Source organism: Euprymna scolopes, chromosome 9 (assembly GCF_053919585.1).
Source record: "Euprymna scolopes isolate OS-2025 chromosome 9, ASM5391958v1, whole genome shotgun sequence".
In the NCBI taxonomy this organism is placed as follows: Eukaryota; Metazoa; Mollusca; class Cephalopoda; order Sepiida; family Sepiolidae; genus Euprymna; species Euprymna scolopes.
The window spans coordinates 39,935,159-39,951,879 of record NC_136490.1 but is presented as its reverse complement, the minus strand read 5'-3'; the positions used below and the strand labels follow the sequence as shown (position 1 = coordinate 39,951,879).

The 16,721-nt window shown below is 30.8% G+C and overlaps 1 protein-coding gene across 6 annotated transcripts in view; it reads left to right on the top strand.

The window, feature by feature from the left end:
- LOC145284509 (electrogenic aspartate/glutamate antiporter SLC25A13, mitochondrial-like) overlaps positions 1-12,462 on the top strand; it is a 169,067-nt gene extending 156,605 nt beyond the window's left edge. For all 6 annotated transcript variants that reach the window (XM_080133392.1, XM_080133394.1, XM_080133393.1 and 3 more), the window contains one exon: positions 12,035-12,462. In XM_080133392.1, the coding sequence (XP_079989518.1) occupies positions 12,035-12,245 (211 nt within the window). In that variant the 3' untranslated portion in view covers positions 12,246-12,462. The remainder of the gene's footprint in view (positions 1-12,034) is intronic.
- The last annotated feature ends 4,259 nt before the right edge of the window (positions 12,463-16,721 follow it).

Genomic DNA, 16,721 nt, shown 5'->3' with positions numbered 1-16,721 from the left:
TTCCTATTTTGTTAACTGTTTTTTTTTTTTTAATTTTTTAGGAGAGATCTTAATATAAAAGATGCAAATGCAAATAATTTGGGAACTAAACTTTTCAATATATAAATATATATATATAAAATGCAATGTTGTTAAACAGCATCAATCTACATGTAGTGTGCTTAATGGTGAAAAAGCTTGAGAAGCTGTAATGTTTTGACAAAGTCGCCGTCGTGAAAAAAATAATCAAATACATTTCTGTATTTTGTTGCTTTTTTTATTTGTCTTTTTAGGGAAAAATCTTAATATAAAAGATGCAAATATTTGGGAGCTGAACTCTTCGATAAATAAATATGAAATGCGACAGTTTAAAACATCACCAATACACAGTAGTGTGTTTAATGGTAAAAAGAACTCCAGGACCTGTAAATTTGTTGACGTCGTCATTGACTATGATGGAGATTCTTACCGTGGATAGCGTGTTTTAAACTTTGTATAAGAAAGCAAGTAAACGGGTTATTTAACGTTCATTTAATGATTTTCTCTCTCTTGTAAATTCTGATCTTACATGGCTGAAATGACCTATGCATTAAATGAATGGTGGGTGCGATAATATGTTTGTTAGTGACGCCATATATTTTAATGTTAGTAAGCGTTTGTTTATAAAGCGAAGAACTGCATTCCGGAACATGAGATTTTTCAAAGCTCAGCTAATCAGAAAGGACAGACTTTGGCAAGGAAGCATTTATTATTTATGAATCAAAGATTATGTATCTATTAGCCAGTTACGCTCCGTGTAATCACAGAATTTGTAGAACCTGTAGAATTTGCCTCCAGTGACAACTGGTAGCAATAGTGGTATTTAGAGAGAAAAATAGGGACTCCTTCCTCTAGAGATGTTATGATTGTGATGGTGTTGCTTGTAGAATGCAATTTAGTATTTTATTATCATGACTGAATGTGTCTAAAATAGTGTTCGAAAGCTACATAAGACAGTGGTTATTAGCCTGGATGTGTTGAATTTGTATGTGGCATCTGTTGTTGCAAACCTATTGCTGTATAGGCAGGTGGTTGATATTTTATAACAATTGTATTGAGAGGTGGGAGATATTAAAACGTGTCATGTTATATATTTTGGATGTGAGATATTGTTCTTATAACAGGATTACGATATAAACGTGTAAATTGTATGTATTATTGTTTAGCCAGGGAATATGATATCGACATATAAACTGAGTCATGTTGTATCAGAGAGTTATCACACAGGTATATATTACAGTTCATATATAAGAAGAATAATATATGCTTCATACCTTTTTTTTTTCTTGAAGAGTTCTTGTATCTTCACTTGCTGAGCTCCGTGATGAACCATGAAATGACCAACACCATCTGATTGAGACATCTGTTCTTCGTTCTTTTGTGAAACCACAGAACAACACTATATTTTTATCATATAAATTTATTTCAGTTGTCTCAAATGGTTTTCACAGAATCTGCAGTCGGTCTACATGCGTATTCTTCCCAGCTCGCTTCCTGGCTGTCTGTTTACTCTTGTGATCAAACTCTAACTTTCGACTCTAAGCGTCCTGAGCTTTGACCTCAGTTCCGGTGACGTTACCAATTAAGACATATCTTCTTAATGTGACCTTTCCATCATGTACGCCTGTTCAAGGTTATTTTGTTTATATTTAACTTAGCTAATTTATGTAGACATCCTTAGCTAAACTCATTGCTACACTTTATTCTATAAACGATAAATAACTCCCAATATAAACTATTTTAAGAATATCATTGAATAGATAGATAAATAGATAGACAGATCGATAATAACTAATTAACTTTTAACAATGTTCATTATTCAACACTATGATACTTTGGTTCAGAGGGGAATTTCTGCAGTCATTTTATTATATAGCAGATAAAACAAAATTGACTAATATGTGCATGAGAAAATAACAATTTTCCGTGAGCATATGATCAACCTCATTATGAATTCAAGATGGCCACCATCATAATATACAAGTTAGTTCGATTTTTACAACTTATTTTGATAGTTCTACTTGTATGCTACAAAAGTCATATACATTGAGCATGTAATGAAAGGTTAACCTTAAAAAGTCATTTTAAAAATAGGTGTGAAAAAACATTTCTCTACAAAATTTTAGCGCTTGGGAGTTAAATCTAATCTTGTCTGCATGTGTAATATTACTACTTATTATAGAATTACTTTTTTTTAATTGTTATTCATATTCCTGTTAAATAATAGAACGGGCCAACGCTGAAATAAGCAAGAATGAGAATAATTGAAGTAATAAAACTCCTGGGCAATGCTGGATGTTTCAGAAAGAGCAAGTGGGAGAAAGTGGCTTCTTTTTTTTTTTTTTTTTTACACAGTGATCACCACTTATCAAGGAAGCCACTCAGGGATAAGGGTTATTGCAAGTACATTACGTTAGTGTGGAGATTTGATGAAGTGTTTAATTAAGGGGGCGGTTCATTAGGAATTTGTTAACATTGGACTTGAAGACATCCAAGTTGTAGTCCGGAGGGAAGCAGGCAGACGGAACAGAGTTCCACAGGCGTGCAGTTCTAAGAAAGAAGCTTTGTTCATGGAATCCGCATTTTGATTTAGGCACAGATATAGAGTGGGGGAAATTTTTCACAGTGGATTCAGCTAGACGGGTGTTTTTCGTGAAAGATTAGCAAGGGGGGACCAGAGATTGGAGTTCAGACGAGCACCTGCCATGGAAATAACGATAAAACAAGGATAGGCTCGCAACGTCTCTTCTGTGGGAGAGAGGTTGCAGGGTAGAGAAAAGGGCATCCCCGACTAAGCTACAAAGTCTATTTTGTACTCTGTCAAGGCAGGATAGGCTGTTTTTTGCACCTCCTGCCCAGATATGGCAACAGTATTCCATCCTTGGACGTACTTGGCTTAGATTCTGACCTGATGCAATATGGAAACGTTAATGCTAAACAAAGGGACAGTAGATTCAGAGTTATGCAATCCTAATAAAAATAAATGGTTTTTGGAGACAGGACATGGAGGTCAGAGATGCACTCTACAAACTGGTTTGTTGGTGCTACTCTCTCATCTCTCTACTTTGGTTGTAAAATAAAGTGTGATTGGTTTTATAAATGAAAGAATTTGTCATTTGTTTGATAAACACAGCTATACATTGGACGCATGTTTGGTGTCATTAAAAGTACAGTTGAAAAAGGAAATGAAGATGTCTAGAAAAACGTACACTTGCAGGCATCAAAAACATGCTGACCTGTTTTTTATACATGCATGTAACATTTTTATTTTGTCACTGGTATTGTAATCTATTATTTATTGAATCCCATATTATATTCAATTGTAGAGTAGAACACCTTTCTCAAACATGTAATGATTTTTTTAGACATCTTACTTTTATTATCAGATGAATATAACAACCAAAAATGAGGATAGTAGTCTAAATAGAAATACACACACACACACACACAATGCACCCCCCTCCTTATATATTTTTTTTCTTTTTACCTTTTTTCAACTTACTTTTTCAGCAAATTATCAATTGGATACTACCAGATTATTAAAAAAAAAAAAAATGCACAAATTTAATATTTAAAGAGTTTTTGGATGTGCTAAGAAACATTCTAATAAATCGGTCCTCCATATTGGAACCAGTCAACAAGATCAAGAAACCAGAAGAGATAGATGCGTTTTTATTGGGTTTTTTTTTTTCTCTCTCACAAATTTTGAATAATTATTTTCTTATTTAAAACTTTAAAGAAATGTATGAAAATTCATTAAATTAAAAAAACGGGGGGAGGGGAGGTATCCCAAACCTCTAACTTTTCCTGGTTTCATGTTCTTTTGATTGGTCCCTCAAAAAAATGGGGGATCGGTTTACTAAAATGTTGTTTTAGAAACAGTGCACATCATAAAAATCTTTAAATATTGAATTTTTTGCATAATTATATTTTTAAATATTGATTTTTTTTTTTTTTTTTTTTTTTTTTTTATATTCTGGTAAATTAGTGTCCAATCGATAATAATCCACTGACAAAAAGAAAAAAAATATAAGAGGGTGTGTATTGCACAGGTCAACTAAAATATATATTAACCACTCAAAGTTGAGTCTCTTTTCAATATCAATAAATATTTTGATAGTTTTGTTTTACGGCATATCAACCCTTTTCGTGTTATTTAATGCTTCATCCAATTATTTTGGAAATAGTATTCATGTTGCATTCAATTATTTTGTAGAAGGTTTTTATTCTTCATGCTCTTTGTATCTTCAACCACTAGTTTGTTGTGTTTGGTTTAGTTTGGTTTATAGTGGATCTTATTGTTTTTATTCCCTGTCTTGCAGCACATGTAAGAGTTTTGCAATAGGAGAGGGAAAAGGTTACAGTATTAATGTTTGGTACATTTTAAGAAGGGAAACTAGTCAGAAAGTGGGGAAGATAGAAAGAGAAAGGGGAAATGGGAAGAAGAAAAAGGGGGGGGAAAGGTGGGCTGTTGTTTTTGGTTTTGGTTTTTACATAAAATAATTAAGTTTTGCAAAAGGAAGTAGAAAAACAAAAAGCATCAATGTTAGGTACATTTCGTCTCAGGAAGCCAATATCTTCAGACAGCCTGATCTGGTAGCACCAGTCAATAAATATTTGCTGATTAAACGTGTATACTTATGACTTGTACGTATTGTAACAGCTAAAGATATTTTGTCCAAAATATTAGATTATTACAATCTAAATCATTACTGCATCCATAAAATGTTTTCTTTTTAATATATTAAAAGTAAAATTTTAATATCGATTTTAAACAATCGATTCAGTTATGTATTTGTTTACTACTTAAAAAAAAACAATAAATTCACTCTGTTAACTATTAATTATTATTAACTGCTCTTGCTATCCTTTTTCACTATATTAATATATTCTTAAAGCACAAAACAAAATATATTATCCAAATTTAAGTAGTAAATAATGAAAATACATGCGAAATGTCTGTTATTTCAATGAACACTGATTCAGATTTTTAGATAGATGCAGCCAAGCATCTCAAAAAGAGGCTCTGTCAGTCTGTAATGCTTTGGTTTAAAATAGCTTTATTTGGTGCTTCTACAGAATTGGGACAAGATTTTGTAGTTGATAACTGAAGTTTTCAGATAAAAAAACAAAAACAATGGTAGCTTCCAAATTATAGTCAAAATTAACCGAATATTACTGAATTATTAAACAAAACTTTAATCGTGTTAGCAGGTGAAATTTTTCTGCCATCTTGTTCAAATCAAAATGGAAAATTACCTCCCGTTTGAATTCTCCTGTGTTTTACGATCGTTTTCATCAAATTCTATTTTTTATTTTCTTTAATAAATAATTTTCTACCTTATCGATTTGCGTAATTTTTTGATATAATCATCTTAAAAATACGAGGAATACAGTAGATACCATTGTTTTCATGTGAAATTCAGTTTTACAATTTCCAAAATTTCGTCCCAATAGTGTAGAAGCGTCCCCCCTTTTATTTATTTTTTTTTTTTTAAACTAAGCACACATTGTTTTGACGCTTCTTATAAATATCTGCTTTTCTGTTAAGATAACATAACTATTTCAATGCTGGTTGAGTGTTGGTTTTATACAAAGAGGCCAAAGAAAGTGGAATCCCTAGTGAAAATTAAGATACCTTAGATTTCTGTGAAATTTTAACAATAGGTATTAGGCATAAAGTAATAATTATTCTCCAGATTTTAGTTTCTTTGAATTATTTTAAAGTATATGTGCACAGCCTTCCATTTGACGTTTCAAATATTTCAGATTTGCTTTAAATTTGATTAATAGTTATTGGTAGGGCTAAGGCAACAGCATATTCTTTTCATTGTTTTGACTCTCGAGTGTGTATCTGTTGATATCTTATTATGCTTTTATGTAGAGTGATGTGGCTCTCTGTTGACTAATTGTGATTAACTGTGTCAGATATATACTCGAGAGTCAAAATCATGAAAAGAATATGCTGTTGTCATAGCCCTAATAATCATTTACACATAATTAAAGTTCATAATGATCGGTTAATTAATTTAGATATAAAACCAATACATAGAAACATATACACATAATTATAATTCATAATGATCGGTTAATTAGTTTAGGAATGAATCCAATGCATAGAAATATATAATCATTAGGGCTAGGACAACAGCATATTCTTTTCATTGTTTTGACTCTCGAGTGTGTATCTGTTGATATCTTATATGCTTTTATATAGAGTGATGTGGTTCTCGGTTGATTAACTGTGTCGGATATATACTCCGAGTTAAAACAATGATCGCCACTTATCAAGGTCCAGAGGCCACTCGAGGATAAGGGTTCATGGGTGTACATTAGTCAATGTGATTATAGCCTAGTAAACATAAGTAATGGGAATTTTGTAAATTGGATTGCTTAGGGGGGACGGTTCATCAAGAACTTGTTTACGTTGGACTTGAAAACAATCAGATTGTAGTTAGCTGGAAAGCAGGCAAATGGAAAAGAGTTCCACAGGCGTCCAGTTCTAAGAAAGAAGCTTTGTTCATGGAATTTACATTTAGGTTTAAGCACAGATAAAGAGTGTGGGAAATTTTTAATAGTGGTAAAAAAAAAGGGGGGGGGGAATATTCTGTTGCCATAGCCATTAGACACTAATTAAGCAAGTTTCTCTGAATTTTAATTCTTTCATAAGACCCTTTTAGCTTAAGCCTTAAATTTTAAACATCTAGATTCAAGATTATGATAATAATTCTAGAAATAGGATCTAGTATCATTATGTATCTTAATTTTAATAATTGTATGGGGAAATAAAAGTGGTGCAAAAAAAAAATATTCTGTGAAAGGCATTAATCTTACCTGCCATGGGATGGGGTTTTTAGTTTAAAATTTTTTTGGCGCTCCTATATTATACAAACGAAAAAATATTGAATTTCAAGTAAAACAAATGATACCTACATAATTGTGATGTCGCAAATTGAAATAGTAACATATCCAAAAAAATACGGAAAACAATATAAGGTAGAAAATTAATTATTGATGGAAAACTGTTTTCAATAAAGTTTATATAGGGGAATAAATTTTGTCCAACATTTTGAATCAGGTTCGTCACATGACATAAGCAATAGAACTTAATTATCTCCCCCTGTCAACTTTTCTTTTTTTAGTAAGTGAATTCGCTTCCTTTCACAAATTTTTTTTTTTTTAATTAATAATTATTTTTCTACCTTATTGCCTAATTGTTTTTAGTAATTTTTGGATATGTTACTATTTAAGACCTGACGGTTATGTAGGTACTATTTGTTTCACTTGTCATTCAATATTTTTTCCATCTGTATAACTTAGAAACGCTAATTTTTTTCATGATAAAGTTTTGATGCATATGATATAACTAATTGGTTGTTTGAATGTAAATTCATTTTATTGTGATAAAAATGTTTCTCATATTTTTGCTGCAATGCTTGATTTATTTGCTCAAATAATGTTATATTTCTCCAGTCATTTTTGGACGAAACAAACATTCTAATATTTTAATAATGAGCAGAAAAACTCTCCTTGATTTCCAGTAGATATAGAATTTAACTTTATATAACACAATTCATTTTGTTAGTTTTTTGCTAGAAAAATGGTTGGATCATTCTACCACTCCAGTAGGTATCTTGCTGCTGATGCAATCCTCTATCTGTATAAGTGCCAAGTATGTCCTAAAATGAGTACTGTTGCGACATCTGGGCAGGAGTTGCTTGGCATACCATATCTTAACTTGATAGAGTTCAAAACTGGCTTCAAAACCTAGTAGATGATGTCCTTTTCTCTTCCCTGCAACCTTTTTCATATAGAAGAGACCTTGCAAACATGTATCTGCTTTATCGTTATTTTCATGGCAAATGCTTGTCTGAACTCTATGGTCCCCCTTGCCAGACTTTCACAAAAAAAAACACTCTACTAGCTACAACCACTATCAACAATTTACTCTCTATCTATACCTAAATCTAAACGCAGTTTCCTAGAACTGCCCGCTTGTGGAACACTGTTCTGCTTTTTGGGTGACTACAATATGATAGCCTTCAAGTCCAATGTAAACAAGTTCTTGTTGAGCCGTCCTCTTAAATAATCCAAATTCTACCCAACTTATACCATTAACGATTACTACACTACCACCTTATTAACCCTTATCCTAGAGTAGCCTTCAGGCCTTGATAAATGCTGATTCCCTTGTAAAAACAAAATAAAAGGAAATAGTTTAAAACCTACATGTAAAAATAGGCAGAGATTTTCATGGTTTGATTGTGGCACAGACTGGCACTTTGTTGATTTAAAACAGCAGTTTGTTTTTCCAACTGAAATAACATGATTGGCTCCACATTTGGATATTTTCGTTTGATCCATCAAGTTGAAAAAAGTTTATTGAGTTAATGGCACCCTTTAAGGAAAAAAAAGTCATCAGCATTCTGTAGTAGAGGCACCTCAGGTGATTAGTTAATAAACTAATCCCTTCTCAAATGATGAGAAGGGAAAGCCTGGGAGGGTAGACCTCCTAGACCTACAGAGAACCAAAGACATACCTCAGTCAACAGGGAATAAGCCATCTCAACAATTGCTGAGATTTTGTTGGCTTTTATACCGATGTAAAATCCCTTGCTTAGAAGCAATAGAAAAAGTGTCAGGAATGCCTGGATAACCAGTTTATTTTCTATCTATGGTTAGGCTTTATTACCAGCTCAACGTATGCATTCTTGACTAATCTCAGACTTTCTCCATCAGACAAGAGAAAATACATAAAAAGATCCAAGATAAATCTCTGATTGCATCTGCATGTATATGGTAATCCAACAAGGTGACGATAATTCAACAAAGTTTAGTACCATGCTGGGGGTGTTTTGGGCTAGTGGTAATGATGCTTCAGACCCCAAACCATGCCTAAACCCTTTGCCCTTTGTTACCTCCCTTGATCAAACCCTTTGCCCTTTATTACCTCCCTTGATCAAACCCTTTGCCCTTTATTACCTCCCTTGATCAAACCCTTTGCCCTTTATTACCTCCCTTGATCAAAACAGCATTTGTGGAAAGAAGTTACATGCCTTCTCCATTAACCAGCCAACAAATGGGGAAAAATATGGTCCGTGTTAAGATAGTCGACGAATCAATTTTTTAAAAATGTCATTTTAAGCAAAAACAGTATTACATACTTAATTGTCATTTTGAAAATAGTATTATATCCCAAAATTATAAAAATTCATTGAGTAGAACAACTGCTATTGTGTTTTTAGCAAAAATAAAGTCTATCACTATAAACAACAAATATTGTAGCTATGAACAAGTAATTTAAAAATATTTGTTTCGAGTTATGTCCCCTTTTTAGTCTATTTTATAATGTCTAAGAAAAATACAATTTTCCGTAAAAATTACTTTTAACTTTCGACTTGTCTGACTTTCTACTCAATGAATTTTCGTAATTTTGGGATATATTACTATTTTCGGTATGACAATTAAGTACATAATAGTGTCTTTGCTTAAAACGATATAGTTTAAAAAAAAAAAAAAAAAAACTCAGCTTGTCAACTCTATCTTAACAAGCCCCACAAATATTTTCAATGGATGTTAGTTCAGTGAGAGACACTTAAATATGTCATGATTGCAAAGTAATTTCTTTTCAGTTGTATCTACATAATAAATAATTATTATTGTTGATCTACACAGAAGCATTTTCATCCAATTTATTTCTTCATATTTGTGCCTTACCATTCAAGATCACTTAATTCCAATTTCTGACTTTATTATGTAACTACTTGCAATATTCTTACACATTGGTAATTATAGTTTCATGATCGTAAGAGTTTCATCTGGTATTGTTTAGCATCACAGACAGTCAATATGCACCATGTTTATTATTCATCTCTGTCATTATCCATGTCTGTTCAGATCCTCTGGATTTAAAAACCCAGGAGTAGCAATCCTGCATAGTATTAACATTTCATCAGGCAGTATACTTTGATTACCGTTGGCATGGTTTAGGAGAAAATTTTGTTAGAAAATGAGTTACTTCCAACTTGAAGCTTTCATTGAAAATTTGACTTAACTTCATGAATCAAGGTTTGACTGCATAGCTAGTATTGCAAAAAAAGTTATGTTCAGTATCTTTTAGAAATCAAGGAATGTTTTCTGTTCACTTTGTGTATGGATTTTACTGTTTTAGATATTTTGATTGAGAATGTTAAACACTTTAAATAATTACTTGTTTCTTTTGAATATTTGTTTCTTTTGAATAATTACTTGATTTTTTTACATTTTGATGAAATTCTTTTTCTTATATTATACATTCCTGTAAGATTATGTGTATATTAATTTCTTTTTCAGAAATATTAATCAATTTCCATTGTTATTGCATGCCGGTTATTTTATTGTTTAATCATTAAACTTGCATCAAATAACAAATTTAATCTAAAGTGTTTATTTTAATGTAAATTAACTTATAATTTCTTCTAAATTCAATGTTAAAGATTTTATTTAAAACTTGTGACGAAAGATCATTGAGATGCAAAGTTAATTCCCAAACATCAGATCATGTTATTAGAATGCATTTTAAAGTTTTTACCATCTTCCTATGAAAAAAAATCTATTTATTTTTTTTATTTATTTATTAGGGATCTTTCAAATTTCTTTATAAACTTGTATAAATCAAACAATCCAATCTTATTAAAATTTATCAACAGACAATTCAGAGATTCAAGGATTTAATAGATAATGAATACTTCCAAGCAAAATTTGGAATTCCGGTTTTAAATATTATTTTCTTCATTTATTTTTTTTGGGGGAGGGGGGGGGGGCTTGTCCGGTCGTAAAAAAATTGTGAGGGGGTGCTCGGTTGTTAAAAAATGTGACAGCGAAATGAGTCAGCATTGATTAAAACATTGGTTACTTCCTTTTAGTTAATACTAGCAGGGGGGGGTACCCGGCGATGCCTGGGTGTCTTGAGGTAAATCAAAACTCGGGGGGAGGGGGTTAATTAAAAAAAAAATGTTTTGGTAGGTGAGTGTATGAGGATCAAACCCGTACCCTTGAGTTGGAAATTAATGTGTGAAAAAAAAAAAAGTGCTACGTTAACCATTGAGCCACGGCGACAGACAACATTAAGCCTGTTTGAATTTATTCATTTAACTATAAAAACAGGTGTGTGCAATAAAAGTTAACTCTGCTGCTTCCATTTGACCTAATTAAGAAGTTCAAATAGAAGTCATGCAGCGTTTGGGTTTGTTTACCCAAATTTGACTGTTTCTTCCCCCAACAGATGTTGGGGAGGGGAAAGCAGCTCCCAATTGTCCAGATTGAATAACAACTGTACAAGATTGATCAAAGCTGATTGCTTCTGGACGTTTTTCCCGGCGCAATGCCGAGAAGACGTCGTTTGAGTTTAGTTTCACATATTTATACTAAAAAGCCCAATCAACACACGAGAAGCCAAAATAGCAATTTTGTAAAAGTCGACATAAATAAATCTAGATGCGACGCGCTTTCCCAAATCGTACATATTATTATTTAGGACCCATATAAACAGTTGTAAGTGATCGTAACGACCTCGGAACCGTGTGTGAGAAAAGCCTTTTGAAGACATACACGAAATGATCACACGCATTTTGCCTTTTATATATATAGATGGCTGGAAAACAAAGCTCTTGATGAAATTTGCATCAGTTTAGGATCAAAGAATGAAGGGTTATTTAGTTGTTTTTTGGGGAGGGGTCTAAATTTTAGATATTAATCTGGAGCAATGCCAATTAAGAAAATATCAACTTTGTGCATGTTTGTTTTTTATATTTTTAGTTTTAGTCAAACATGCATGCATACACACAGAGAACTGCTCTTTATATAAGAGATAAGCAAACTTGAAATGAACGACTATAAAATAAAAGTAAATAAAACCCACAAGTTTTAGTGTGATATCTACTCTCTGGTTAAGAATAACATTTTATTTATTTTTAATTCTAATTTTTATAATTGAAATTTCACCCTGTTTCTTATTCAAATTTTTTTTCTTTTCTAGACGTCCAGAAGGATCAGAAGCCAGGCCAACACATCTTGAAGAGAAAATGTCCAGAAATCCTGACCACATTGGTGGCTACCGTCTTGCTTTGGCAACCTTTGATGGTCTAGAATCGAAATTTGGACTATGTCTTCCAAAGTTTAAAGCGCCAGTTATTCCTTCCGTACCTCCTGCTCCTGTTCACGTTGTTGTTACGCCAGGAACCCAGTAAAATTTAACTTGAATGATTTTTACCCTGGTTGATATAGTCAATAATTGCTATATCCTGTTTATTTTATATTATAGACAATGTAATGCAATAGTGTGTACAGAAAACATAAAATCTTTTGATTTCAAAAAAAAAAAAATGGCCATGGAAATTTTTTTTTTTTTATTACAGAAAGCCCTTGAGGATTTTTTTCTTTTTTAAATCATAAAAAATTTATGCATAATTGGGAAAGAAAAAGATTAAAAACAAGGAATCTGCTAAATATATATATATATAACGATTAATATAATAAAATCTGACAATGTATAGAAAAATCTTTAATGGATAATTGGCATAATATAAATGACAAAATCAAATCCAAAGACTAACATCTGTAATATCAGAAACTGGTGCTTATCCAGAATTTCCTCTATTAAAAAAAAATAAAGAAAATTTGTATGTGTATGGAAAGAAAATAATCTTACACCAAAAATTACATAAATCAATCGAGTAGTTTTATTTTTATAAAGGAAATCAAATTATATGCCTAAAAGATGAGCGACAATCTCACAATGCCATCTTTAAAACAGTCTGGAGTAAGAAAGCAGATAACTCCAAATAATTCAAATTTGTGAAATTTTAGAAATCTATTCTTAACATGAGGAGGTGATTGAAAAACTTGAATTGGCTTAAAAATTTCTTTTTATAAAAATAAAATGACTTAATCAATTTACATGATTTTAGGTGTACAATATTTTTTTTTTCTGTTACAAGTACAACATACAGATTTTTTTTTCTGTTTTTGTTTTTAATATAAGGGAATTCTGGACAAGGAATCAGGAACTTTGTTACTCAGTTGCACAATTTTCTTTCTTGATGTGTCTTTGATTTGGTTGGCTTTAATTTTTTTTGTTTTAAATAGTTTCTATACTTTTCAATATATATATATATATATATATATAATATATATATGGTGTTCATAAAGTCTGTGTGCACATAAACATAACTTTATTTGTGTATGCAATAGAAATAATCTGTAAAAAGAATTCGCTTTTGGAACAATTCATTTTAAAATTGTACAAGGACTTTATGTACACTCTTTGTGTGTGTGTGTGTTAGAATAAAAAAAAAAGGGTTTTCCACATAGCATCCTTGCCATAAATATATTTTCATACTACTGCTAAGCTCTATTCACATTCTGAGCACTTTGGAAGTAAATACTGAAAATATATGTGCATCATATCTTATAGTACTTTATATAAATATGGATCAATATTATGTTAGACTGTGATTTAATGCCAATTTCAGAGCAAAATAAACCTTACAGGTGTTTCAGTGCATACTTGAGCTTGATTTTTGCTTTGAAAATTGATTCTCATAAAAACTGATCTGAACAATATAAAAGAATATTATTTTTATTTTATCTCTTACATACACACACGTACCTATATATATATATATATGTGTGTGTGTCTGTATATAGATATGTCTATATATATAGGTAAATATATATATCACTACTTATCTGAAGAAGATCTAACTGAAATGTAAACTCTATATATATGTGTGTGTATATATAATATATATCGTATGATTACATAAAAACATTATTGCTACATATGTGCATACATGTTTCTTGCTCAAAATTCAGGTAGATTTCATGAGATTGTAGCTGAAGCATGCATGCATATATGTAACCAATAGTATTGAGAAATTTATATGATAATAAAGCTTTGTTATTGAGTACTATTTTATAAATGCAAATGTTCCATTGGATTAACATCTAGGTGACAGCAATAATACAATTACTATTAGCCATATATATATATATATATATATATATATATATATATATAATTTTTCTATCTAAGGAAATCTCTAATTTTTCTGGAGAGTATATGCACAAAAAGAGATGGTATTGACATAACCGTTTCTTTTTGTATAGCGAAGTGGATCTTTAAAAAAATGTACTGAAGTTTTAACATGCCGGAGGAGCTGTTTTACATGAAAAAAATAAATATTTGGATCTTGGGATGTAACTATACTGTTATTCTTTTATATATGCTTTAAACAAAAAGTATTGGTATACATAAAGAGTGACATATAACTGAAAAAACATTTTACTAAAACAGCATATATATATATATATATATATATATATATATATATATATATTAACCATTAAAGGAAATATTGTAATTGAAATATTTTGGTTTTGTCGTTAATAATATTCATAAACTCTTAGACATTTAATTCAATCTAATATGCAACTTTTTTTTAAGTTATAATTTTTAACTATTAAAATCTTATTTATAAATGAATTTTTTGTTACAATATTTATAGTATAAGTAATTAATATTTTAATATAATTTATTAATCTTTTTTTTTTCTATTATAAAAAATATACCAGCAGAAATTATAAAATCCAAAAAATTTCTATGACTAACAATGAAATACTATTCAGCTCTTTAGATTTTATATATATATATATATATATATATATATATATATATATATATATATATATATATATGAAATCTTTTTGTGTGGCCATTTTTGCTCACATTGCTAGGACATTGTTATAGATATGTAGATCCCCTGCCTCCAACATAAGCAATGATTTTTGAATCTCACTGGAACCAATTCTATTGGTTGGCTCCTAAATATTTTATATATATATCCGTTAAAGGATTTATTTTGCTAAACAATTTGTTGCTCTCTCTCTCTCTCTCTCTCTCTTTCTCTTGCTCTCTCTCTCTCTCTCTCTCTCTCTCTCTCTCTCTCTCATAATTTAATTCAGTTAACCTTGAATACTGCACCCTGTTTTTTTTTTGTCTTTGAAAATAAGGCATGAATTGTTGCTCCCTGGGTAAAACAAAAATGTTAATCAAAACATGAATAGTGGGGGCCAGGTCTGCGTCAGTATTCAGAGGTGCTATTTTGACTGTGAACCTTCTTTCTTATACTATTTTGCTTATATTTGTAACTAATTTAAAAAAAAAAGGGAAATTTGAAATTTTTTAATACTTTGACTTGAATTGAGAGAAGTTTGTTGTTTTTTTGTATATGTGTGTGTATAAATGTATGCATGAAAGGGGCGACCTGAAACTGGATAATCAACAAAAAATAAAAAGATTTTATACAAAACAAAAGGGCAATTTCTTATTTCTCTTTTAAAAAGATAACTGCTAAAATCCTTTTCTGGTACTTGTGATCTGAAACAAACATATTTCAGGTGAAAACACTATTATGTATTTATATATCATATCAAAATTAATATAAATTCCCAAATTTACGGAAAATGGTCCAGTAGAAAAATAATTAAAAAAAAATTTTTTTTTAAATTGTTTGAGTTGATTGCTTTATTCAATTTTATCATATTTTTTTAATGTTGAAGAGTTCTCAGAATCCAGGGGAGTTAACTGCAATCAATAATTTAACAAAAATCCGCCAGTTCAAAATGTAAAATGTTGGACTGTGGATTATTTATTTTATTTTTTTTTTTGTAAAAATTATATCTAATACATCTACTGGATCATTTTTTGTAATTTATACTAATTTACAGGAATGGTAAATACATAATGTTTACACCTGAAATGTGTTCGTTTCAAAATCCATTATTCTACACAAGCATTTTTTTTCTTTTTTCGTTAAAAAAAAAATGAAAGTAGTTTTTTTAACCATCTGTAACTAAAGAACAATTTTATAAATTAAATTTTTTTTTTTACTGTAAAGAGTAAATAATATTAACCCGTTACTTGACTATTAAATCCTATCTGAGTTGATATTTTAAAATTTTAATCCTTGCTAATGTTCCTTTTCATTTGCCTTCTCATGGGCGCAGAGTTAGACACAAGGTCAGTTTTTAATGTGGGGAAAACCAGCTCCCCAAAAATGGTGCACTTTGGATAGCAACAAAAATTAAAATTGCCTTAGTCTGGAAGGATTTCTCCTCTACTGATCGAGGTCAGAAAAGGTAAAGTGTAGTATCAGAATAGGTGGGTCTTATTAGATCAATAGAAAACATAATAATAATAGTAATAATGGTTATTATTATTAACATAATAAGCAATATTCACTTTTACCAAAACTAAAATAGTCTGCTGGATGTTTGAGAATACACTGCTGAACCACATCCAAAGGTGCTACAGCATCACACGAATTGATGCTAAGATGATAGAATGGCATCTCCGATCATTTGGGCATCTACTGAAAGCCAAGAATGGAACTGTTGTGAAACTTGCTGTTGCATTAGAAGTTGCCAAGAGGAAAGCCGAAGGTGAGATGGGCAGGCATCCTGCACAAAGATCTCTGCAAAACTGGCCTGCATCACTTGTGATCATGCCAAATCCATTATTGCAGATCCAACCAAAGCTCAGGACTAACACATAAGAACAATAAGCTAGTTGTCTAGTATATGCAAAACAATGAATAAAAGTAATGGTTATGTTTGAAAAACTCAATATGGAGTCTTGAATTTCAGAGAAGATTGCAAGGTGT